The sequence below is a fragment of the Phaseolus vulgaris genome, chromosome 8 (genome assembly GCF_051622355.1).
Source record: "Phaseolus vulgaris cultivar YP4 chromosome 8, ASM5162235v1, whole genome shotgun sequence".
Classification (NCBI taxonomy): domain Eukaryota; kingdom Viridiplantae; phylum Streptophyta; class Magnoliopsida; order Fabales; family Fabaceae; genus Phaseolus; species Phaseolus vulgaris.
Window position 1 is genome coordinate 1,611,492 of NC_143505.1, and position 27,221 is coordinate 1,638,712.

Sequence of the window (27,221 nt, forward strand, 5' to 3'; positions counted from 1 at the left end):
GCGAATTTAGATGCACCAATGCATAGTGGATAACCTGATAAATTTAACAAACACTCGCTAAGATAGGCTCGAAATTGCTCTAATACCATATTACAAAGTGGACTTTAAGTCTAACTCAACCTCATAAAACCGGCTCATGAGGTGAGATTTGCACCCACTTATATACAATGAATTGTCATTATTTTTAGTCGATGCAGAATCTCCAACAGCTTGAAGTAATAACACAGTTTAGTTGTGAATATACCCAAAAGTGTATCATTGTGTAGATAAAACTCATCTTATATTCTGCAAACTAAAATTTGACGAGTACAGATATGTGTTTAGATTATTTAGAGTATAAAGGAAAGTGCTTCTAATAACGTGTACAAACTGCTTTTTTAATAATGTATGGCAACAAAAAAGGGGGAAAAAAAGAGAGAACGGTATAGGTATAAAGGGGAATCAAAGTATGCATAGCTTTAAACCTCTCACTCTTTATGTAAGTATGGGATGCAGTGATGATGAGAGGATAGTAAACATGAATGAGATGATAGAGCTGGTGAAAGCCTCCATTGCGAGAAATTTGCAATCCATTAAGGTTGTTTCTTCCTGCACACCATCACCATATCATTCAAGACATGTTACAACATAAAATTTAAAACTCAACATTGTTTTTTTTTAAAAAAAAAAAAACAGCAAATGAATGTTTTTTTATTGTGTTATACATTTTGAGTAGAGATGGTAGTGGTGAAGTGACAGGATGATGGAGCAAGTCACTACTCTTAGGTATGGTGCAAATCTCTTCTGAGATAAGGAAAACTATTTACGTTTTTGCGTTTTAGCTGATAATGATGTTGAGCTATTATCGGATCTTGATATTCGAAAGGCTCCATGTTTGCTCACAGATGCAGTAATTCAAAAGTGGTTGTTATATACTCTGGATTTAGATATCTGAAAGGTCATTTTCGTTCTTCATTTAAGTTTTCGGATGACCATATCTAGAAACGAGTAAAGAATTTCAGATTTCCATGTTCAGAATGGTGAGCTGTAAATGATAAGCTTACAGATCTTAGCATCCAGAAGGTTATTTATGTTAGTCAGGTATGCTTCCAAAGATAAGCTTCCAGATGGACAAATCCAAGAGTAAAATATTAGTTATGGACTTACATATCCAGAAACTTGTGATTTGACTTATAGATATAAATATCTTAAAGACAAAGTCATTTAAATTATTACGGACAAAACATATTCTTCATGTGGTTTTGAAAGAAGAATTAGCCTCCATTAAGAAGCAAAGAAAGCGATGTATGAGTTTGGTTAGAAGGGTATATATAGTCTGAGTTGTATCTTAGAAGGCCTCCAAATCCAGTTTTTCAGTTGTAGTAGCATTAACCTTGTATTTAAAATAACCACAATGTAATCACGGCAACGATAATAAAAAGTAATTGTGTTAACGAGCGATAAAAACAATGGTAAGTAGCAATTTTTGGCACAAATTTTAAGATTAAACCACGAAAACATTTTTAAGGCATGATTTTCATCACATTATGTTAACTTTTATTAAAGGGTAGTATACAACGGTAGAAAAACTGAACTATTGGAAGAGTTTTAAATCATTAAACAAAGATGCATTTACAATAACTATATATTACATGTACCGCGTTCATATGACTAATAAACAAATTTGACAGTCCAAATTTTCGATCTCAAATGCTCAAAGACCTTCAAACATAACATCAGATATGTCAACGAGTAAAAGAAAATTCCTCCATTAAAAAAAGTTCCTCGGTAACTTGAAAGCAACATGGGGAGATTGAAAGTTGAATATTCGATCTTTGTAGAGACGTTTCAAAGAAGTTTATTAACGCAACGTTTCCTACACGTTCTTAAAGAATAATTCACAAACAAATTGATATGATTTATATTCTAAGAAAGTCAATCGTTACTTTACACATTGCTTTACAGTACTCACAAGTTTCGCAAATAACGCCACACTAATATTGTTTCTTTAACATAATACATTTGTTGCGGGAGTTCGTTCACAAAATAATGGTACACAGGTGGGTAAAGACCATGAAAAGTATCAGCGTTCCTACAGTTCGTTATAATGTTATTTACATATGGACTTCACCTGTTTTAAAAACACTCATTAATACACTCCTGAAAACAATAATATTTTTCTATTATACTTTTGGGTGTTGCATATTCTCAAACAAATTAGTAAGATAACTATATTCCCCGCCAAACATGAATCGAGTTGATTTGTTTCTTCCCACAAAATATTTTATATAATGAATGAACATAACTGTTTTACAACCTGCATTATGGGACCCTTGAAAAGCTTCGTATAACCCCAAAACTGATACCTTGATCAATACTCGTGGACTATACTCTCAACCCAAAAATAATGACCGAAAAAAGGTGTAAAAAAACAAAAATTTGTATATCATCCCTCACCAAAAATTACCAATAAAGCAATTGGCGACCCTACATACCTGTCTATGTGACAGGCAACAAATATTACAGAACTGAACTCGTATCCATGAAACATAATACGGTTGGCACATAGATGGAGACTATAAAAGGAGACCGCGAAAGGGAAAAGGGAAAAAGGGGTAGCGGGAACAACACGGTCTTGGCAAGAATGGGCACTTTACTCCAAAAAGACAGCCCATAGCACCAAACAATAACTTGAACTAAAACCTGTAGAAAGCGCTAACTTCACAGTTTCCTCAACGCATCACCCGCTCCATAAGTCAATAGGAGCTTCTTTGCACAGATCTCCAAGCACTTCAAAACTGCAAACTCTTCATGATCAAAGACCAACTGATGATCACAAAGGCGACAAATGCCTCAAATATAGGCAACCCTCTGATTCTCTCCTAAAGAATGGGTAACATCTGAGAACTTGAGAATAAAATAAGCAACAGTAATAATGTACATTCAGAAGCTTAAGAAGTTGTAGCAGCCGTTGACTTCTCTAGCTTTTCCTTTTCAATTTCTGCCCTTCTCTGCTCGGCGTGCTGGGCAACACCATTGGCAAGAGCTTGATAATTGAACTCAAGTGTCTGGGTGAGATTCTCAAATCTCAATGGATCCGATGATTGTATCACTACAATAAAAATTATTTTGTAAGGTGAGTGTGTAACATGATGACAATGGGGAACACTAAGCATTTTAGCTTACCTTTGATTGTATCCACGAAGAAAACAAAAGGATCAACCTCATCAATTGGGGACTGCAACTCTTCATCATCACTATAGTCCTCGTCTGAATCATCATCGTCCTCATCATTGGGCCTGAATGATTTCGCCTACATCCAACAGATGCAGAATGAAAACAAAATTCAAAGATTGAACAATAAATTATAAGATGAACTGAAGCTACAATAATTGTACTTGGAGGGGGGAGGGACAGATTATCTCATTTGTTCGACTCATTTTAGAGAAATTTATAGCTAGTTTTTATCAGCTTCCTGAAAGAAGCTTTGATCCTGTCTTACTGGACCCAGTGTTGACATGGACCAAAATTTCTTACTAGGTGCACAGATCCTAAAGAAAAAATAAATTGGTATGTGGAATAAAAACCAACAAAATGGTACCACTATATATTGGCAGCAGCTGCAGCAAGAGACTGCTGAGCCTAGATGGTTATAAAACAAGATCTAAAATTATAAGATTAGTTTCAAAATTAACAAATAAAAAATTATTTTAACGTTAAACTTCAGGTTTTTCATTTGTTCTCTATACTTATTTCAATAGTGAACTTCATAATAAAATATATTACAGACACAACTACAATTCAACCAAAACCGAACCACATAAGGATGAACACTTTTTTAAATTCACTAGTCTAGATTTCAAATTTGACTAAACTGGGTCTTTCAAAATTCAATGAAAACTATAATGACCTGACCAGAAGATGAACTACTAGAATATCCATCTTGCAGCTCATATCTGCATATAGACATACTATAGAACTCATATGCAAGCAAATGTTTTTAAGGCCAGCATATCCAGATACCTGTTCAGCCAACTTTCTAAGTGTGATAGTATCACCATCGTCCCCGTCATCAGCATCAACTCCCATTTCCTTGTCAAAACCACTGCCATCCTCATCTTCATCATCAGTTTGAAAACCATCCATATCATCGTCATCTTCAGCTTCTTCCTCCTTTGCAGCTTCTGCAATCAGTACAATAAACATGAAAATTAGGCACTAACAAAACTACTGTTAGGAGTTTAGGCCAAGCAACCGATACAAATGACATCAGTCTACCCCCCAAAAATATGATTGTGAGAACTCAGTTACAGAGACAAGGAAGACATAAGACCTGCAACTTGATCCTTGTAGGCAACTAGAAGATCAAGATTCGCCCGAAACACCCTTCCTAAAGCCTCTGCCGGCAATTGATCAGAAGGAAGTGCCAGTAATGACGTCAAACCAAGGCAGCATACTTTCTTTTCATGTTCCCTGCACATACAATGTTTGTTTACCATCACCAGACACATTCAATTTGTCATCAGACAATCTCTATACTGTTGTACAGAAGCATGTTGGCAACATACAAAGTAAAATGGGAACAAGTGATAGCAAAAGGTAAAATTAACAAACCTTTTAAAATTAGCACGCATTCCACTCTTCTTAACTTGTTGTAGCAACTGGAACCAAAGATGGAAGATTTCTGATGCAACACCTAGCTTTTGCAATATGCTGAGAGTCAGTGCTGCGTTGTAGTAAAGAGCATCTGCAATCTGAAAAAAGCAACTCGTCTTAGAACAGGTATTGAGCGTACATCAATACAACAGACACCAGCACAATCAAGATATCATCAGAACATTATAGCCAAAGAGCAACAAAATCTGTTTTCATCATTACTTTAGTCATTCGTGTAATTCAACCATTGAATGTAACATTCCCTTACCACTTGCATGAAAAGACATTTCAAATATGATTTTTCAGTGTGACGCAGGCGTTCAACAGTAATTCTAAGATATGGTTCAACCCAGTGATCCACATGTCCTCTGCAATTCTGGAACACAACTTCAATAAGCTTGGGAGCTGGTACAATATCATTGTCCTCCATATTTTTATCTGACATAACCTATATATGATATAAAAATCAGAGACCTCGGTAATAACACAAAAAATAATAATGATCACTGATCAACCACCAGGCTCCAACCAAATAGTTGATGCTTTAAGTAATAAGGTAAAAATAACTCACTGATGAAATCATGTTCCACAAACTCTGTTGATAGTCCGGTTCTTTGCAAGAAAGGAATTGAGCAGTTCCCCTCGAAATATAATTGTCCAAAGGAACCAAAATATCTGCAAAAAAGAGATCATATAGAAGGATGATAAATTTCCAAGCAGGTCAAGATAAGATAGACTAGAAATATGCTTGTCTTGAAAAGTGAAAGCAACAACTATTTGAAACCCAAGTTCAATGTAAACAGACCAGAACAGGTATCAATACCAGGTCTGTGTATGAAAGTAAAAAGGAGGAACTATGCATTCAAGAACAAAACTAAAAATATTGACATCAGTTACTAACAAACATGCATTTTGTAAAGGAATCAGAAAACCACTAAACCACAAAAGCAAAAAGGATATGGACATGACATAATCACCACAATCAAGCAAAGGAAATTTGACGAGAAACAGCATTTATTAAAATATATAATTATTCAGCACATGTTTGCATAAAGCTAACTCCACAAGCTTCTAACTTTAGAATTGAGACCAATAATTTCAAGTCTAAGGAGAAGAATATGAACTTAGTAATTATACCTTGGATTGTTACAAAATAAGTTCTGAAGAAATACAACACTTAGTCATAGAATCATTTTCACTTATATTTTGGAAAGACGAAAAACAGCATGGAATGTACATTAATTTGTTCCTATTGAAGAAATATATTTTTGGGAAAATAGAAAGATTGTATTTAGAACATGGCAATTATTACACTTGGGACGAGACTTTCCAGGTTTCAAAGATAAGTTGTGATCACTGCCCTAGAGACCCTGGCAGAAGAGTCTAAAGGTGCTGCTGCACATCCACATTATCCAATCATTTGGCCAGTACACGCAGCAAGAAGAACCACAGAGAATTCAAGTTGGGATAGTCGAAAAACATAAAATCTGATAGCAAACCAATAAATAACACAAACAAACCTAACTACAAGAAAAAGGATTGGCACTGTTCAAGTTCGCCACAAGGGGTTGAAGCCAAGGAAAATTTTCATTAAAATCATTTAGAAGACCATGAACATTGCCCAAATAGTCACCCACAGTGCCACCAAACTGTAGACAGACACTCAACATGACTTTGGCAAAATGCCCACACTAGTGTTGACTGTCATTTCATTTATATAAAGAATCTTCGCTTGCACCCACATAGCTTGACAAGTATCATGAGCACGAAAATTCTGCTTTAAACGACTAAGAGAGGACTTAAGGATTGGAACTATGTCCCCTTTCAGCTTGGGTCATTAGGCATTTGAAGCCCAAGTCATATTTATCAACTCTATGGTCTTAATATTTCTAACATCAGTTCTACTTTGTTATTTTCCATGGAAAATAGATGTTATTTCTTATCAAAATAGCACCAACTAGGACTCGGGCTTCCAACATCAAACTTAAGAAGAGATTGGGCATGATAACTGCTCATACTTCAACATATTCACAGGAAGATATGAGATATATATTGCTTTTAACCAGAGAAAATTGTCCATGTTGTATGTTTAGCTTGTTTCTTTATTAATAGAAACACTCCATTGTTGTGTTCATCTTCTGGTTAATTCTCCAGCTTTAATATCGAAAAATAAAATAGACCATTCAAAGATTATGTAAACTATGTATTAAGACATTAGCATAGAAAAAAGAGTTAAAAGTTGTTAGAAGCACATACTTGGAAAGAAATCAATTGCCCAATCAGCCAGTGCTTCAATCATCAATGGCCAAAGACTCCACATATCCAACGATATTGTTGGAGAGAAAAAAGTCATATAAGATACAATCTCCAAAACTTCTTCAAAAACCTCTGTAGACACACAACGAAGATAGTAGAAATTAGTGAAAATCCAAGCAAAATTAAAATATACAAACCATGGTTTACATATCACAGTCTAATAATTACACAAACACAAATACAGGGTCCAAGAAATTAAAGAAGCAAATATATAAAGGCTTCAAAAGTTTTTCAGCATCACATTCATTTTAATAAGTTCAAGCATGTAGAGGAAGTCCTAAATAGCGATCAACTACTTCATACAGCCATCTTAAAGTGTTACGAAACATTACTAGAAGGGGAAGAAAAATCCATTATTATTGCCCATTTCTTACAGAAAAAATATACTTGCACAAGGCTTAACAACCAGAATAACTGTACAGCTGGACAACTGCCAAAAAGAACAAGATGGGTTTTTTTTTACCATTTTGGCTAATAAATAAGAAGGAATTCTAAAATAATAGGCCTGCTTTTTTTTTCTCTCCATGTACAAATTTACTCCAGCTCGCTTCTGAGTGTCTATCATTGGACCAATTTTTATGATTAGCTTCAATGGTCTAGACAGAAAAATAGAACGCTTTTGTGGAAATGCACAAAATATACAAATGTTTTGGTGCATATGGTCAGAGACTGAAACTTAGAATTTTTAAAGGGGTTGTTTTAGCACAACAATTGTCAGAGATAAGATTAAGCAGTTGGCCTTTATTTCGTAGAAACTACCTATATTTTTAAGGAGTTTTTAACTAAGATGCTGAGAGATTTTAGCAAGCTTTGCTTAATTGGTGATTCTGTTTTCTTTGTACCCTCTTCTCCAAAACTTCTGTAATTCTTAATGAAAAGATGTGTATATACACATAACACGAACACAAAATAATGACAGAGCAAAATGCAGGACAGATATTGTCATGTGTGAGGGCAGCATAGAGAGAGGTACCTTGACCATCATTTGTCAACATTCTGCGCATTATAGGAAGCAAAGTTGGCTCAATTTGAACAAAAAGGTGAGGAAGCCTGCTCACTGATTCAAGTATTGTACTAATAGCACGTAAACAACCAACAGCAGCCAGAGCACCCGGATCATCAGCTTCATCATCAGCTTCTGCAGTGTTCATACACCTCCAAAATGCAGCGGCCTGTAATTTAAAATAAAACCAAATTATTTTTATGCTACCTCTAGAAATTGTTAAAAAATTCTTTTAACAATTTGTGAAAGGAAAACAAATATTACCAAATTTTGGCACAACCCAAGGGCATAAGGGGCCATCTCTTCCCCAAACTTGTCCACAATAGTCTCCAATGTGAACACAAGGTCCTCATTCTCAACCTCATTCATAAGTTTGAAAAACTCTGGATAAAATTTTGCTTGGTTAAAACTTATTCAGCTAGTCAAATAATAATTCTGGAGTGAAACAAAATTCTCACACCATCATACCATCAAGGAGTTGAGGAAGAATAGGACGAATTTCATTCAAATCTGCATAAGCATGTCATGAAAAAAAAAACAGGTATAAACAACATTAATCGTATAGAAAAAAAAATCATATTAATTACAAAAAATACGAAGAGAAGGTAAAAGCCACCTTTACAGGCTTCAATAAAAGAGCGCAAAGCAAAAACAGAATCGACCCGCACAGGAAGTTCTGAATCCTGCATTCTGGATACCACACACTGCAAAGCCTTTCGGAAATTGTCCTGATCTGAAAAGTTAATATGGGCATACTGTCCAGCCACCCATGCTGCCTGTTTTTCGAACAAAAAATAAATTATAGTTTAAATAAATAGTTCCATAGTCTGAGTAAATTTTAGATAACTCAACGAAATCAAATAAAATATGCATTTGCAAATAATGTTTCATTTAGTTAGTATAGAACACAGTGAATAACAGCCAAAAACCCTTATTTTTTCCAGCCGTGCCAAGGATGTTAATTGCACCATTAACAAATATGCCCATTGTATGCGCCTTTTGCATCCATATACAGCACTCAAGACTGCATATAGAACAGATCTACTGATTATATGAAGCACAAGTTGAGAAACTTAGAAGTAGATCCTGCTTTTGTGAGTAACTCTAGAAAGCAGATCTAGAAATCTTTGGGCACTGATCAGATATTATCTTCCTCTTATCATCCCATTTGAATTTCAAGACCCTTGAGGGTATTGTATCATTTTTGGATGAAGGGTACTGTATGCAAATATGAATAGAACAATGTTACTTGACTATTGTTAAATTGGATTTCATAGCTGTTGGGTACCTGCTTATAGAAAAAGCTCAGTTGTGTTTAGGAGACTGGAATGATAATAAAAAAAGTGCAGCACAGTTCTTTGATTTCTGTTTTTCTCTCTCCCCCCTCCCCCTCTCTCTGTTATGTTTCTTCATCCATATTTCTCTTTCATTCTGTCTTTCTATTTCTTCTCTTTCCCACCAAAGTCCAACATCACATTGATATTAATGGAGATAAAAACTATAATTGGAGATCGTACCTTAGCCCTAAGGTGGCCAACAGGACTGCTGAACTCGGGAAAGACATGTTGCACTAACATTCGCTCAAGTTCAGACTTGTATGGCTCAGTCTGCTTCAATTTGTCACAAAGTGCCCCGATGGCAAGGAGAGCACCATCTTTCTGTCTGTAGGGCTTGTATTCTGCAGAAGCTTCATCATACCTAGTGCAGAGCAAATCATAAATATTGCACCCAATTATAGATCATTCATTCTAACAGTAAACCATTACCTTCTGAAAATTTCAACAATAAATTGAATAAATTTTTGAAGATTTTCTTTCCCCCGTTTCCGAACCAACTCACTCACAAAATCCATGGAAGCGGTCCTAGGACTATACAAATCTTCAATAATGTCTGTAACAAAGAATTAGAAGCCATAAGAAATCCCAGTGCAATTTATTGAAATATTGTTTGCATACACACCAACGTAACTTACCATAGCCTTTCCTTACATATTCATGTGGATCTTCATCCCAAAGCTTTTGATCATTATCATTAAAGCACATAAGGGGGAACACTATTTCAAAAAGAAGGACATCAAGCCGTGGTTGCAGCAGAGTATACATACTATTCCTTGAGATACTGCATATGATGCCAAAACAGAGAAATAATTAATGTGTGCTCTCTAGTGGCACCAAATATAGCACTCAACAACTCATGATCACTATCCAAATGCCCTAACTATACAGACAATAACAACTTTCTTCTTGGTCTGATTTGACATTCAGGAATGAGAAAGATACATTCATGAAGAACCAATAGCAGAAATATACTAGCATCACACATGGGGCACTCATTTCTATAGTAACAGCTACAGGTACAAAGCCTCAAGACCCCATGACAATAGATGCTCTACTACAATGTCAAGCATTTACTCCTCCTTTAGCTTTCAGAAGATTGAACTTCGGTGTTTACTAGGTTCATGTTATAAGAGTTTTTGAATAAGTTCACTGAAATCCTGAATTTACGATGAGCAGCAATTATTGGAATAAGTCTTGCGAGTGAGATTTATTTAATGCATACCATAAGCTTATAATTGCAGATAGAATATCAATTGATATTTGAAAAATAATTGGATATAATGCAGAACACAGAAATCACACAAATACAATACACCTGTCTTCCTAGAGACAAAAGTAGTAACCACAAACTTCAAATAATGACACATATGTACACCCCCCATTATGAAATACACACTAATAAATAACTGCTATCAGTTATTTTCAATGAATAATTGTCATTGAGGCACTTTCTAATTGTAATACAGATTAATGTAGAACAGTTAATGAAGGATAAGATATCTTTTATAACAATTATAATAATACATTACTGTTTCTAACTTCTACACATAACAGGAACTATTATTACACATGTCTAAAAATACATCATGACCCATCAACTGTCCAGATCCCACCATTGCACTAAGCACACTACGGTCGTACATTCTTACACAGGAAAAAGTTAAGACAACAGGCATTGCTTACACGTGTTAGTACTGTTTTACTGGACAGTTATATTGCTGTTAATCGTTTAGATTTCAATTTTTGTATAGTAGCTAGCTTTTACATAGCTGTAACTATGAGTTGTTACAATTAGTTTAACTCTATATAAAGAGCTTCATGTATTCTGTTGCAAGCACCTCATATACAGCAATAGAATCAGTTATTTTCTTTCTCTATATCAATTCAACATGGTATCCAACTCTTGAACAGGCTTTTGTGGCAGAAAACCTTGGCAATCTTCCTCCTCCTCCCATCCCATCCTCTGCTGCTTCTGCCAAAATCTCAGAGAAGCTTGATGATTTCAACTTCTTGCTATGGCAACAAGAGGTTAAGTCATGTATTAAACCACATTGTCTTCAAACATTTTGTTTTGATCCATCGATTCCTCTTTTGATTTGTTACTGAAGATGGTTGTGATGCTGGAAAAATCAATCCAACATATAGCACTTAACAGCAAGATCAAATGTTGTTGACACACTCTAAGTTTATAGCACCCCATTTCTTTCTAGTCTTGGGTAGCCTTCATTCTTATCAAGTTTGCGATAAAGTTCCTGATTATTTTCATAAACAAATGTATACTCTACAACAACTTTGCATTGAACTTCAATCCAAAATTCTTGAAGATTGTCTGACGGCAGAGTTTCTTATGAGTTAAAGCGTTAATCAATTGTCTCACTTCTACTCTATTGGAGATCTTGTTTCTCTCCAAGAACACATCCATGGAAGTTATTTTTGAAGAATTGCCTCAAGACCGTGATTTTGTCATTTTTGTCATTGAAAGTAAGTTTGAACCGCTACCAATTGAAGAAATTGAAACTTTACTTCTTGTTCATGAATCTCACCTACAAAAGTTTTGAAAGAAAGTTTGCTGGATGCTGCCCCTGTAAATTTAACTTAAGGTTCGTTGTCCAAAACGAATTCACTAAATGAAGAGAGCAATACTGTTGTTCCATCAAAATCTGCACAAAATCAAGAAGCTGAAGTACTTGTTACTGCCTTTCATGGCTCCTCCTCATTTCGTGGTGGTCATGTCTTTAGATATCAAGGTCGTGGCTGTGGACATGGAGCCCACTTTTCCAATATTCAATGTCATGTGTCTTAAATAATACTGCTTCATGTTCTATCATATGTTACATCAAAATTATCAAACTAAGGCAATATCTATTCAAGTTTTACAAGTGCTTGGAACCAGAATCATCAAGGAAATCTCAGTTTTTTTTGCTCATAACAGTTCTTACTCACATTTTCCTCAGTAGCAGCATTCCCTCAGGCAAGAGCTCTTTGAATTATAGATAATGCATGAAACCACCAGCTTTTTGTTGAATTTCAACCTTTTATTGGAAGAATGGGGACAGCAATCTAGACCCCTGGGTCACAAAAGCTCTAAAATCATATCATGAACCAACAATCCTAAAAGCCAAACCTGTTAGGTAAAGACACCTTAATGGTTTTTACATTACCTCTCCAAACCAGGCTACTACAGTCAACACATCCATCCATTTATAACCAACCCAGTGAGTTCAAGAAGAAAATAAGTTTACCAATAGATGTGACATTAATCAGAATTAACAACATGCAGTTAATGAAAGGAGTTAGAATATGATTATATAATATGATTCAACAATGCAAAATGTGACTGCAATGTATGCCCACCTGTTGCTTAGATATTGAAGAATCAAGTTGATAACTCGATCAGGTAAATAGCCCCCTACTCTAACAACATTTAACAGATTTAAGTGGCACTCTAAAATTTTCCCAGCGTAATGCTTCTGAAACATTTGGGCAAAGGCTCTGTTTTCAGGGTTTTGCAGCTTCAAGTCTCCAAAACTGTCATAGAAATTCAGAATTAGTGACACAGCAAAAAAAATTTAATATATAAATCAATCCACACCTCAACATACCGAGTGTAGAGCCTATTAAGAATGTGAACGGTCCATTTCTTGACCTTCCACCAACCCCATGATTTTCTAAGATCGGGATCAACAGGTTGACCTTCAGAGGGAACAGGTCTCTCCAATATATTTAAAAAAAGCATCATCCAAGCATTGAAGATATTTTGATCAAACAACAGCTTAGGAATCTCCAACTGAATAAATTCAACAAAATCCATAATTGCACATGTCAACTTTTGGGATTTGAGTGACGAGAAGCATCAAATAAGTGAGGTGGCTTAAAACGCTATCTAAATTGTAAAAGATGCTCTCCTTTCTTTCATTTTATACCCAGTAACAAGGTCAACCAAAAACAAATGAAACTAAGATTTATTCACACACAAACACATAATAAATCCCACAATAACTTTCTAATCTTTGCTTATTTAGATTTAATGGCAATATAAACCCAATGACAAGGGATGAAAAGATAGTAAAATTCATGGTTGTCAAACTTGTTATTTGACTCGTAAACTTATATTTCAGAGGTGAAATCAAGTCAACTCACAGAAACTTGTACGATCATTCAATTTCGTCATTTATGTATGATTTTTACATGTACTCTCAAAATTTTGTTCCCATGGAGATAGTAGGCCTTCAATAATGAAGGTCTACATGAGAAGTAATACAGTGGACATGTATTTCTTAAAAGACATTACCCCAGTGTAACAGAATGGTATCATGTATTTCAACTAAAATTTAACAGAAGGGTATCATTCCTTTTCGTAAAAGAAAGGCATTGCATTTATTTTAATTAAGATTTGATTAACTTCAGTTAGTTGATTAGTGAGGTGAAAGGGGAGAACTTGTAAAAAGGTAGGAGAACTAAAAGAAGAATATCATGTATTTCAATATTCACTCTAGAGAAGAGACTTAAGACTCTTGGATCACCAGATAATTCATTCAATTCTTCTGTTTGTTCATTCCCTTCCCTATTCAAGACTAACCAGATTGGGGATTAAGGTTCTCTACCAATAAAATTCAGGTACCAAAGACTCTTGGATCACCAGAGAATTCGTTCCATTCTTCTGTTTGTTCCCTTCCCTATTCAAGACTTTGATTACAGATTCTATCGGTAAAAAATTCAGGTAGTTTTGTTTCTGATCCAATTCCATTATATGGTTTGCTTAATTGTGAAGCTAGAATGCTGAATACTTATTATGTGAGATACTATATTTTGTTTTGATAATAGTGTTTGAAAGCAGCCTTAATTGTGGCCTCTTTAGGGGCTGGCTGAATTGCAACAAAGGGTATTGTTTAATCCTACATCAACTAGAAGTGTGACTTAAATAGAACTTATAAAGCTTGCACAATCCTCACCTTACAAAGTTACAAGTCAATTTGATGAAGTTAATTTTAGCCCAACTTCTAAGATGGCTTAAGAGCCAATTCTAAAGTCATGATTGAGCCACCTACATTAGCCACACTCCATGCCAGTAAACTTAGGCATTGGGGGGAGTTGGAAAGTCACCTTAACCGCAGTTGCCTTAGTTACAACCTCTTTGGGGGGTTTGCCTTAATTGCTGTCTCAAGGATGGTGTTTAATTCTATATCAACTAAAGCTATGTTTTAAAAAGAGTTTATGAAGTTTGGCAAAACTCACATTACAAAACAATTATGAAAAATTGAGTTAAGCCCAAATTCTAGGACTACGATTAGGCTTTTTCAAAAATATTATTTTTGTTTTGGGTAAACTCTATAAGTCCAATACAATCTAAAGTTTACATAGGGTGTGATCAGATAAAAATTATGTTCAACATTATGCACACTAACTTCAGTGACACAAGGGAGTTGCGTCTTCTTTCACTGCTTTGAAATATGAAAAACTTATGTCTGAATACTTTCAAACATTGATCCAAACACACTCATACTCCCTCAAATTTAACAACCTTGACCACCTTGAGCTAAAATAGAATGTATTGTACACGATAATTAATATTAATCACCGGTTTTACATAATGACTATTAATAAATGTAACATGAACTCTGAACAAGGTTTGATCTACAGCATAATGCATGAAATAAATTCCTTAATTTAAGAATACATATGAGGAAAGAGAGCATACATATATGGAGGACCAGAATATTTTACAGATAAGCTTGATTAGATCAGCTACTTCAAGTGATGGATTAACAATCTGGACAAGCCCGTTAAAAATATTGAGGAGATGAGGAAATGTCTCTTCAACAATGCGATAAACTGGTACCCTTTCCTCATCTGACTTGAACCTGAGAAGAGAAAATAAAATAGTTTATGAACCTAACACATTCGAGACTAATCAATCTGGACCACCGTTGAAGGCTCACAGTATACTTTTGAAAATATGAGCTCTTGCAAAATCAGAAATCTAATACTTTGAAATAAATTTAAGCACGTTATTAGTGCAGAGCATTTATTAGCTTTGCCAATAACTGATCTGCATAGTCAACTTTGGTGGGGTCACCCCTCCCAACAACTTTTTTGAAATGGAAACTTCGAATCTTGTTAATGGACATAGCAAAATAATCAAACTAACCAAAACGCATGGAATGAGATTTGTCCCTTTCTCCAAACTTATTGAAACATCTCAAATTTTTGGTGTTACCTTAATCCTCATTCATTTTCTTCAACACCTCAAAATGAACTCGAAATTAATTAGTTAATTATTTCTTTTTGTACTGGAAAAGCAGACACTTTTTTAGGTGACATGTCCAACTAGTGTATATAGTTTATTCTTATTTTTATGTTTTGTTTTTCACTTTTTTTGTGACATCTTTTATTATTGAGAGTTTCTCATTCTCTTATATTTGTATCTTTCTCCTCACTCTTAATAAATCTTTTTTTTCTATCAATACAACACATATATAACAAATTTATAGTTCAATGAAATGATCTAACAACAGTAGTACAACCAATTCGTGAGTAAATGACATCGTAAATGTACAATGAAAAAAATGAAAACCAAACAGGAACTTCGATATTGTATGGAAATACTATTACTAAAATAATGGACAAAATTAGCAAACAGTGAAAAAATATCACCAACAGAACTCGGTAGGAACATCAGCCCAGTTATTTCAGTTACAGTATAAAAGATATGATATTAAAAGCTTACTCGTATTTTCTAGAAAGAATCCGCAGCACAAACAATGCACCATAGACTTGTTGATCCTGTAAGTTATGCTTCACCCAGTCAAGAAGATGCGGCCACTGCTCAGGATAATCAGAATGTATAACTGTTTTAAGGCACTCGCCAAGCTGTACCCTATAAACATCACACGTAAGCAAGGAATGCAAATCAATACAATGGAGAATTGAAAAAGAAAAAAAAAACAAGTCTTATTCAAAAAGAAAAGAAATATGCCACATAATTTAAAACCTCATTAGTTGCCATCACCCACTAGGGTAAGGAGAGACATGACCACAAAAAATCAACACATCAAAATATACAAGATTAGCCACCAGACATGAGGCACCAAAGGTGAACGATCGTACCTCAACAGAGGAGGAACCTGGGTTACAAATACGAGAATGTGATCCCTCACCACATCTTTGTCACTCTGGGAAATCTTCTGCTGCGTATCTACATAAACAACCCCCAAAAATGAAGAGTGCGATCAGCAAACGTCCCACTTCATTATCTAACAAGAAACAATGATAAAAAAAAGTGCCTACCATCAATAGGAGACCAATTTTTCGCAATAAAGTTCTTGAAATGAATACTAGCCACTTGTCGTACACCCATGTCAACGTTGTTGTCAACAATGATTTGCAACAGCCTCACCAGATGCTGAGGCGCATACTGAAACTGTATACAAATTCAACAGCAAGTACACAAAATTAAAAGAAGTCAACAAACTGCTACATGGATACATTCAATTACAACAAACTCCGATGTGTTTTAATTTATTTTCCAGTGCGCGAGCTTCATAAACATTAAAAAACTCATGATTCAAAAAGATCATCAGCAAACACAGCCAAATTTAAATTCATCATATTAAACTGCCAGATTCAATTAACAATCATACACCAAAATTCAAATTAACAACAGAAGACCACGCTAGACACTAAATATCATCACGTCTCACAACTATTTTGCAACAGCCTCACCAGATGCTGAGGCGCATACTGAAACTGTATACAAATTCAACAGCAAGTACATAAAGTTAAAAGAAGTCAACAAACTGCTACATTGATACATTCAATTACAACAAACTCCGATGTTTTTTACTTTATTTTCCAGTGCACGAGCTTCATAAACATTAAAAAACTCATGATTCAAAAAGATCATCAGTAAACACCGCCAAATTTAAATTCATCATATTAAACTGCCAGATTCAATTAACAACCATACACCAAAATTCAAATTAACAACAGAAGACCACGCTAGACACTAAATATCATCACGTCTCGCAACTATCCGTACTTCGTAAACACTTAACCGGAAGTGAATCAATAAAATACAAAGCGATTATAACTCTGATCAGAAAGGAAAATCGAGAATCGGAAGAAGTCGCACCTGATTCAAGCTCTGCTCAGCAGCTTTCCGTTCATCCGGATTGGGACTGAGAGCAGCTTGGAGTATAACAGCGAGACTTGGAAGATCCATGGAACCGAAAATTCGATCAAAACACCTCCGATACGAACCAACTCCGATCAACGCGCAAAGCAATAATTACGAAAGCGATTATAAGTTGAAATCTAAACCCTAGAAAGAGCGTGCTCTAGGGTTTAGAGCGCAAGCTGAGAGCAACGAGAATCGAATGAAGTGCCTTGCGATTTGTGTTATGTTGAGTTGTGTTGAGAGAGAGAGAGAGAGAAAGCAGTGGAAGAAGTTGGAGGCTATTTAAACTACTAGGGTTTACGTTTACGGGTTTTTAACCATCTTCATACTACTCTACCTGAAGAGTACTTTTCATTGCGTTGAGAAAAATAAAAAATAAAAAAAATGAAAATAAAAATGAAAATGAAGAATAAATATATGAACTGATACCCTGTTTGTCTAGTTGGACACTTAGCGGGTTGTTTGGGTACGAAGATACGTTAGAGGCGTACGGGATAGGTTAAACCCCGTGACGTGTGTTAAACCGTTAAGGAGTAATTTCTTAATTCCGTTTGCGATTTTGGTGTTTGGTTGGAGTACGCTTCTCCACTCTTATCCAGGAAGCTGCCGCTTCGATGGGTTGGCTGCCAACTTCACCTAATTACAGAACTCACTACCAAAGCTTTCATTTTTTATCTTAGGTTTTGTTTTTTCCTTTCCTCTTTGGTGCTTTTGTTTAGATATAAAGCTCCACAACTAATTTTTCTATGAATTATTCAAAAAATAATAATTAATCTTGTAAAAAGATTATGAGGTAAAAAATGTTATAATTAATCTACATTTCAATCTCAACATATGATCCTAGTGAGTTGTCGATATATTTTTTTATCTTATCTTTTGACCTAACGACTTTATGGAATAATCTTCATTCACTAAAAGTTGAAACGTTAATAAGTTTGTATGAGAGTTATTATTCGATTAACTTTGAAGAAATATTAGACTTTAATTAAATCCAAACAAATAGTAGACCTCAATTAAATTTTAAGAATATTAAATTTGGACAAGTTTATCATAAGATAATATAAATATATAGTAAGAAAATCGTATATATAAGATTGTCTAGTATTTATGACTCATTAATACACTATCTTAAATGTCGGATTAATTTTACATATATATTCTTTCATCCCTTGAAAAAATATATTTGAGACATAAAAAATTGAGAAATTGAACAGTTAATATCGATAAAAATAATAATTTTAATCGAATTACTCAAGTTCAATAAAAATAATAATCTTAAATAAAAGAAAAAACTCTAAAATTTAATATGAAAGTTGAAGAAGTTATTATAGTGAATCATTAAAAAAAATATTCATTTAGCATTACAATAAGAATACAGGAATCAAAATATTTAGATATGTGTAGTGCAAAAATAAGATAACTAGGTAAAAAAATTATGTGATCTTTATCACTTTTTTACAAGGGTTAACAACGGCTCATAGTATATCGTGTGGAATATAAAAAATAAATAAAATAGAAGTAATCAAATTTGACCCTAAACTATTAACCTCCTTAAACCATAAATCCTATAAGAAAAAACACTACAAATTAATATATGAAAGATGAAGAAATTATTATAGAAAATCATTAAATAAATATTCATTTAGCATTACTACCACGCCCACAATTAATATTACAAAGAAAGCACATCAACCAAGATTTGAACCCAAGTCCTTCCAATAACCAGGAAAGGGTTAACCACTAGACTAGAGAAGTTCTTTGGTCATATTATCATTTTTATTTTACTTATTATTATTAACATAATTTATACATATTAATATTATATTCATATTATAAATATTATTATTAATATTATAAATATTATTATTAATATTATAAATATTATTATTAATATTATAAATATTATTATTAATATTATAAATATTATTATTAATATTATAAATATTATTATAAATATTATTATTAATATTATTATAAATATTATTATAAATATTATTATAAATATTATTATTAATATTATTATAAATCTTATTATTAATATTATTATAAATATTATTATTAATATTATTATAAATATTATTATTAATATTATTATTAATATTATTATAAATATTATTATTAATATTATTATAAATATTATTATTAATATTATTATAAATATTATTATTAATATTATTATTAATATTATTATTAATATTATTATTAATATTATTATTAATATTATTATAAATATTATTATAAATATTATTATAAATATTATTATAAATATTATTATAAATATTATTATAAATATTATTATTAATATTATTATTAATATTATTATAATGAATAGTTTCCAGTGTATGATTTTTCAAAATTTGATGCTGCAAATGTAACCAAAAAATAAATTATGATGATGTATATATGTGATAAGTTAATGTCACTTCATATACAACTTATTTTTACTTATTGAAATTCATAAAAACAATCTTTAAGAATTGAATAATAATTTCAATTAATGAAGTGCCTTCTAACTTCAATTAATGAATCAACCTCTAAGACCTAAGTTCAAAGCATATTTAAATATGTATATCAGTTTAGGCTAAACTCACTAAAAAATTTAATTATATCTATTTATTAAGAATTGAGAAAATATATTTTATTGATGTTTTACAATAAATTTTTGACACTTAAAAAAAATTAAAAAACTCTATTATTTTGATGAGATTTTAGAATAAATATTTAGAATTTAACGAAGGTTTTAAAATAAACCTTTGGAAATTAACGAAGGTTAAAAAAATCTTTGTTATTTTATGGAGGTTTTAAAATAAACCTTTGTAAATTAACAAAGGTTAAAAAAACCTTCGTTATTTTGTGGAGGTTTTAAAATAAACCTTTGGAAATTAACGAAGGTTAAAAAAACCTCTGTTATTTTACTGAGATTTTAGAATAAACCTTTGGAATTTAGCTAAGGTTAAAAAACCTCCATTATTTTGTTGAGGTTTTAGAAAAAACCTCAATTAATTAAATCAATTCCTAAGGTTATATTAACCTCCACTAAATAACCTCTATTAAAACCTTTTTTTCTTGTAGTGTACCAAAATATGAGAATCAAAAGCATTTAGATATGTGTAGTGCAAAAATAAGATAACTAAGTAAAACATTACGTGATTATTGTCACTTTATTTCTTAAAGGGTTAGCTACCATAGTATATCGTGTAGAATATAAAAAGTAAATAAAATAAAAATAATCAAATTTTACCTTAAAATATTGTGAAATTTATAACTAAAAAAATTATACACAGAAACTCGGAAACAAAATTACTGGTCACCAACACTGTTTTATGAAAAAAAAAATCCTTTCCTTTTGGAATTCTTTATTTATTGTTTTACTTATTATTATCCCAGTTAATTTATTATCTTTCTCTTGTAATTTGAACTTTAAACAATACTTGTTCAAGCCTTTACATTGTCTTATATTTTTAGCATTTTATTAATTTATTAACATTTTTTATAATCTTAGTTGTAAATCATTTACAATTTTGTTTAAAAATGTTTGTTTACGTTATTTTATTTTAAATTATTCAGTTACTTATAAAGAAAAGCTTTAAGACTTAGAAAATTAATATATTTCAACGAGTTTTTTCAGAAGTAATAAATAACCATTGATAAAATACGTTTCCTTAAATATTATTAAAGATAGAATATTTCGATCTAATATATTCTATTGATATAATATCAAAACATATACAAACAGCAAATATTTAAGATGGTTGGGAATTCACAAATATACTTTTTTTTTAATTTATAAATTATATAATAATAAAAAATCGTGAAAAATCAAATTTATTCAAATTTGTTGTACGATAAACCCTTTATTTATTAACTTCAATCAGTTAGTTCAGCAAAATTATTAAGGTTATGTTTGAATAGAGAGAATGAATTTGGAATGATTTAAGATGAAAATGTAAAAAAAAGTGAGATTATTTTGATTGAGTGTAGTCGTAAGATTATTTTTATTTTTTTAAAATGTGTAAAATTATATCTTTAAAAATATTTACCCACTGGAGTATGAAGTGTTTATTTTTTATTTTAGTTAATTAAAATTGTGTATATTATTTATGATGCACTTAAATATTCATTTTTTTAAAAAATACAAATTATTTATCATTGTCACAACATGGAAACTTCTCATAAAAATATTTGTTGTGTCAAAATAAATAAATTTTAGTATTGGAAATTGTAAAAAATGTTTGAAAAATAATTTGAAATAATTAATATAATTAATTTGTTGTTTAATTAATAAAATATAATAATACAGTTAATTAAAAAAATTAGTTATTTGTGTACTAAATCTACTTGAATTAAAATATTATTAATCAAACATTTCAGTTAAAATGTATATAAATTATGTAACTATGAGAAGTTATTAAAAGTAAATTAAAGTTATAAAAAGTTAATTTTAAATAAATGCATGTATCATGTGACTAACACACATGCATACATGGCTTTTGGTTCCTTTCTTCACACTTGAACGAGGAAGCTTTCACAAGTGATTGGCATCTTCACATCATTGGAAATAAACATGCAACTCACTCTCCGTTCCATCTCTGTGAATCATAAACCATTTGAGAGGAAAAATAAATTATAAATCAAATTATCATGATAACTTTAATTTATCCTATCTTAACTTTAACAAATTTGAAATTTTATGAGTTTTCAAACACGAAATAAAAAGATTTTGGAACTACTAAACCAACCTTAATCCTATGAATGGCCCTATTTGACAACATGTGTTTAAAATTATATATATATTTTCAACAATAATAAATATCATTTTATTTTTAAAATAAATGAAAAATCGCTCTTAAATCACTAACAAACATCCAAACTCAATCAAACATCTTAAATCAGGCATTTAGACATAAATCGTAACTAATTAATATTGTGCGTGATATATTTTAATTAAATATATGTGACCGGTACAGTGTGACATGTAAAATGTTCCACCAGTTATTGTATTTAAAAATACTAAATTTTGTTTACTTTAATTCATGTTTGTTAGGTATTATTTGAAGTTATATATATATATATATATATATATGAGACAAAATTGTGGGGAATGATTACGAATTTAGAAGTTAATAGTTGGAAGGTATAATTATTTTTTTATTTTATTTTTTTTTCGTATATTTATGATTAATATTCCAATTTATTATCGTGATTTAAAAAAAAAACAGTTTGTTTATAACTTTTTTTTTATAATGTATGTAAATTGGTTTTTTTTTTATTAAATTTTCAAAAATGACGTTAATTGTTGATAATTTTGAAGACAAAACTGCACACGTGAACTGTGAAAGGTTATACACATTAACAATGTTATGTACACGTATGACACATTTAATGTTTATGATTTATCCATTAAGCCTCAGTTGATATATAATTAAATTCTATTATTTATAATTTTAAATATTTAAATAGATTTTCTATTTTTTTAATAAATCAAAATCTAGATTACTATAATATACAATTGAATTTTGAATAATATGATATAAATAAAATTACAAAAATAATAGCCTATAATTTTAAATAATGTATTTTATTAATTCTGATTATTTTTTTAATATTTCTAAAATAAATAAAAACAAAATATTTAAATTAATTTTATTATTTTACAATTTAATTTTAAATATTATTATTATTTTAATATTTATATTTTTAATATAGTTAATTTTTTTATTAGTATATATATATATATTTTTTTCTATTTTATTATAAATATACTTTATATTTTTATAATTAATCTTTTTTACAATTTTAGTTATAATTTTTTATGTTTTATTATATATGCAGTGGATAGTTAAAAAACATAGATAGAAAGGTGTAATATGTGATTAATTCATGGCAAATTTCATAAATAAAAAGGAGGACACAAACGTCATTGCATTGCATGCATTCTTTCGTGGCTTTCTCTCTTCTCTCCTTATTTTTCTAATGGTGAGAAGAGACTTTCGGGTACCAACGATCCACTCTCTCGCTCCCCCACCCTCCTTGATCTGTGGAAGGGGTGACACTCATCCGTCTTTGCTACAATGTCATCCTCAAAAACAAACATTTTCTTATTGTTATTATCTATTATGTGTGATTCTATAATGTTGCTTGACATGACTTTTTTCTTCAAATAATACTATTTTCACTTTTATTTTCCCATCTAACACTCTTTTTATTTTATTTTCTTATTTATCATTTTGTTGTAATCTAACACAAGCCTCATTGGAAAGTTTAGTGAACAAATTCAAGTTGATTTTCGTGGACAAAGTCATTGCTAATATATTTCCTAATAACAATTCGACTCTCACAATGACAAATTTATGCATTTAGTTATTTCATTAAAGAACAATTTACATAGAAGATACAAAGTGACTTGATTATCACAAATAAGTTCAGTGTGCCAATTATTTCCAACTAAAGTATTACAAGGTTGACTTGTATTTTGCATTGCAACTGTTATTTGACTTTGGTGTTAAATCTTACAATTATGTACTATTTTGTCTTCATAAGATTAAGTTCACTCTAATAAGAAAACAATAATTTGAGGTGAACCTTCTATCTAATGGTAATATTGTCCAGTCATAACATAGGAAAAAGTAAATAATTTTTTCATTCCCATATAAAAATTGAAGTAAACCTAAAATGATGTACTAATACAGTAAGATAATGATAATTCTACACAAGGAGGTGATGGCATGACAAAATGAGATATGGAGTAATGGTATAAGAAAGGAAGGAAGCAGCAGTAAATTGGTCCAGTTTACAAAATGAGATATGTAAATTGTTTTTTTTTTATTAAATTTCCACAAATGACGTTAATTGTTGATAATTTGGGACACAAAAGTGCACACGTGAATTGTGAAAGGTTATAGACATTAACAATGTTATGTACATGTAGGACACATTTAATGTTTATGATTTATCCATTTTTAGGAGTTGATCTTGTCCCCTCCATTGAAAGTTTATTCAACGACTTTGAGGGTGGTGTGTGGATGTTCTCTAAGGTTTTCTTTGTTTGTTGAATGTTATTTGAGGGTTTCTTTGTTTGTTGAGGGTTATTTTAGGGTTTCACTATTTGTATGGAAGATGTTTTGTGGATATTTAGGGTTCAGCTCAGGGCTTTGGTTTTTGTTGGAGGTGTTTTGTTAAGGAGCAATGGTTTTGCTTTAGTGTGCATCAATGTTTGGGTATAATTAACTTTTCATCACCATGCATTGTGATTGGATGAAAGTGTATGACCACTGTAATTTTGGCTATGGTGGTGAGAGTAAGAGTGTCTTAATTGCACCCATTTGCAATTGTGTGAACTTTGTTATTTCAAGAACAACAACAACTGTACTAAATATTGGGAAGCAATTTTGGGGTTGTCCCGAGTATGATGTGAGATGTATTGAAGTGTGCTTTGTGAAAAAACTATGCATTGAAAGTATTAATTGTTTTGGTTTATATGATTTTCTCCAAAATAGATAAGGAGTGGATAGATAGACAAAGGAACAATGTTTGTAGTGTGAAAAACGTGTGAAAGTGTATAAGAAATAGATTAATATATTATTATTAAGTGTGTGTTTTGTTGTTGTAATAGACATTATTATGTTGTCAATTTTGTTAAAATTTCCATTAGCTCTGTGTCTCTTTTGGAATTATGATGTAATGACTCGATGTAATGTGTATTAGTTCAATGCAATGAGATTTTTCCCCTATTTGATTTTAGTATTATGTAATGCAACGAGATTTTAATGATAGACAATTTTAGTTTAATATAGAATGAATCAACGAAACAAAATGTTAAAATAATGTTGTTAGAGTTTAAAACAAATACGAATAGAAGTATGGATGTATGGTAGGAGGACTTCACGATTTTATCATAGTTTTGTTTTTTAAAACTATTAGAGATTATAATTATGAATAACAATGTGATTCGACTTGTAATTTGTTATAAAAAAGTGAAAATAATTTCACTAATCTATCTACTAATCCATTTAGATTTGTTTTACATAATTCGTAATCCGAATGAGTGAAACATTATAAATTGATCCAAAAAATATATATATATTTTTTTATCATACCTCACTAATTTATTATTGTAGTGTGTTTTTTATTTTATTTTATTTAAAAAAGTAAATTTAATGTATTAAAAAAATAAATATTTTATTTTAATCATCTAAAGAAGTTAGTATTAAGAATGTGAATGAATATAATTTTAAGTAAAATCTTATATTTAAAATTTGTTAATAAAAAGTAATATAAAAAAAATATTTCAATAAGAAACTCTTATGATGTTTTTGAATTGGCTATGTTTGATGTGGGTCATTTTGGTTGAATTTGATGCTAGTATGTTGCAAGAGTTTCAAGTATTTATGACTCTCAAATATTCTAACATATAAATGTTTTATTTATATTATTTTGTTATGTGATACATTTACATACATATAGAGAAAAAATATATGCAAAACAAAACTTTAATTATTTTTAATAGTCTCTTCTAATAACTATTATTGTACCGGTATGGCCGAGAGGCCGAGACCTGAGAAGACTTGGCCGAGAGGCCGAGACCTTGGAAGGCTTGGCCGAGATAGCCGAGGGGCCGAGACCTTAGAAGACTTGGCCGAGACGACCGAGACCACTGGAACATGGCCGATGGGCGACCCATGCCATGATGATTTGGCCGATGGCCGACCCCTATTACAGTTAACGCTCAAACCAAGATCAGTGAAGTTAATCTATCATTAAGAATTAGGTAATGTAAACCTAAGAGGTGTCCACCTCGATAAATGAGCCCAACAAGGTAGGCCCACTAGAATAATATAAATAGTACGCATCCCAAGGAGTAAGGTATGTCATTTATCACTCTGAGAGCTGACCACCGCTTTACTGACTTGAGCGTCGGAGTGCCTTCGCAGATACCCCCACCATCCGGTGTTCAGCCGAGGCCGAGGGCCGAAGGAGAAGCAGGAGGGCGAAGAGAACCCCAGTTCACTACCCAGTCACCTGACCGACCGAAGGAAGGAGAATAAGACTTCAATAGTTCTCTAAGTCCCATCTCCCTAGCAGGAACAGAAGTTAAGAAAATAATTCCTAACATGTTGTGTCCGGTTTGATTCTCCGTATGAATTTTGTGGATGAAAAAAAAAGTAATTAGGAAAAACAATTCCACTAACAAGTAAAAGTTTCATTATACATATTAATTATCAATAAAACAGTAAAAGAAAATTAAGAAAATTAACAAACAACTATACTGATTAAACCTCATTCTAATACCTAAATAATAAGACTAAAGAAGGATTAAAAATAAAATTGAGGGTAAAAAATGTTAAACATAAAATTATGCTAATACATATTTACACAAATATAAATATAAGAGTTTAACTCATCTAAAATTAAGTTAAATTTTTTTATTAAATATTTATTATATTTAATTGTTTAAGATCGAACACTAAGTCGATCATCGAAAAATCTTTATCAAATATTTATCTGACATTTAAACTCCAAACCAAAATCAAAGACACACATCAACACATAACAAGAAGCAATAAAATGAAACTTTCCCACCAAGAACAGGAAAAGTTAATATATAAAAGTTTCTATAGTTAGTTTATTTACAACAATTTTTGTAATCACTATCAAATCAATATCAAGAATCTACTTTGAAACACATTTATTGATTTTTTTTTTTATCGAATTTCATCTCAACCTTCTTAAGTAAAATAAGAGTTGGGGTGCTATT

At 31.4% G+C, this 27,221-nt stretch overlaps 1 protein-coding gene across 2 annotated transcripts; it reads right to left on the reverse strand.

The window, feature by feature from the left end:
- Positions 1 to 2,236: 2,236 nt before the first annotated feature.
- Positions 2,237 to 18,163, reverse strand: LOC137823326 (importin beta-like SAD2). Of its 2 annotated transcripts, XM_090293601.1 has the most exons (23): positions 17,423 to 17,720; positions 16,579 to 16,711; positions 16,399 to 16,486; positions 16,019 to 16,168; positions 14,990 to 15,152; positions 12,894 to 13,078; positions 12,646 to 12,819; positions 12,235 to 12,359; positions 9,927 to 10,072; positions 9,721 to 9,844; positions 9,472 to 9,652; positions 8,571 to 8,730; positions 8,423 to 8,464; positions 8,219 to 8,337; positions 7,925 to 8,123; positions 6,892 to 7,023; positions 5,207 to 5,310; positions 4,904 to 5,083; positions 4,594 to 4,733; positions 4,313 to 4,452; positions 4,003 to 4,163; positions 3,166 to 3,292; positions 2,237 to 3,091 (listed from the first exon to the last, which is right to left on the reverse strand). In XM_090293601.1, the coding sequence occupies exons 8-23, from the start codon at positions 12,252 to 12,254 to the stop codon at positions 2,931 to 2,933; spliced, it is 2,136 nt and encodes a 711-aa protein (XP_090149727.1). In that variant the 5' UTR covers positions 12,255 to 12,359; positions 12,646 to 12,819; positions 12,894 to 13,078; positions 14,990 to 15,152; positions 16,019 to 16,168; positions 16,399 to 16,486; positions 16,579 to 16,711; positions 17,423 to 17,720; the 3' UTR covers positions 2,237 to 2,930. The 2 variants fall into 2 exon arrangements, with proteins under 2 accessions (XP_090149727.1, XP_068484509.1); XM_068628408.2 differs by lacking the exon at positions 12,235 to 12,359 and having other exon boundaries at positions 17,423 to 18,163.
- Between the last annotated feature and the right edge of the window lie 9,058 nt (positions 18,164 to 27,221).

Coding starts and splice junctions, on each gene's coding strand:
- LOC137823326 (XM_068628408.2), bottom strand. CDS start 17,512: ATGGATCTTCCAAGTCTCGCTGTTATACTCCAAGCTGCTCTCAGTCCC. Junction 10,073..12,645: donor CTTCAATATCTAAGCAACAG/GTGGGCATACAT, acceptor CATCATATGCAG/TATCTCAAGGAATAGTATGT. Junction 9,653..9,720: donor ATTGTTGAAATTTTCAGAAG/GTAATGGTTTAC, acceptor GCTCTGCACTAG/GTATGATGAAGCTTCTGCAG.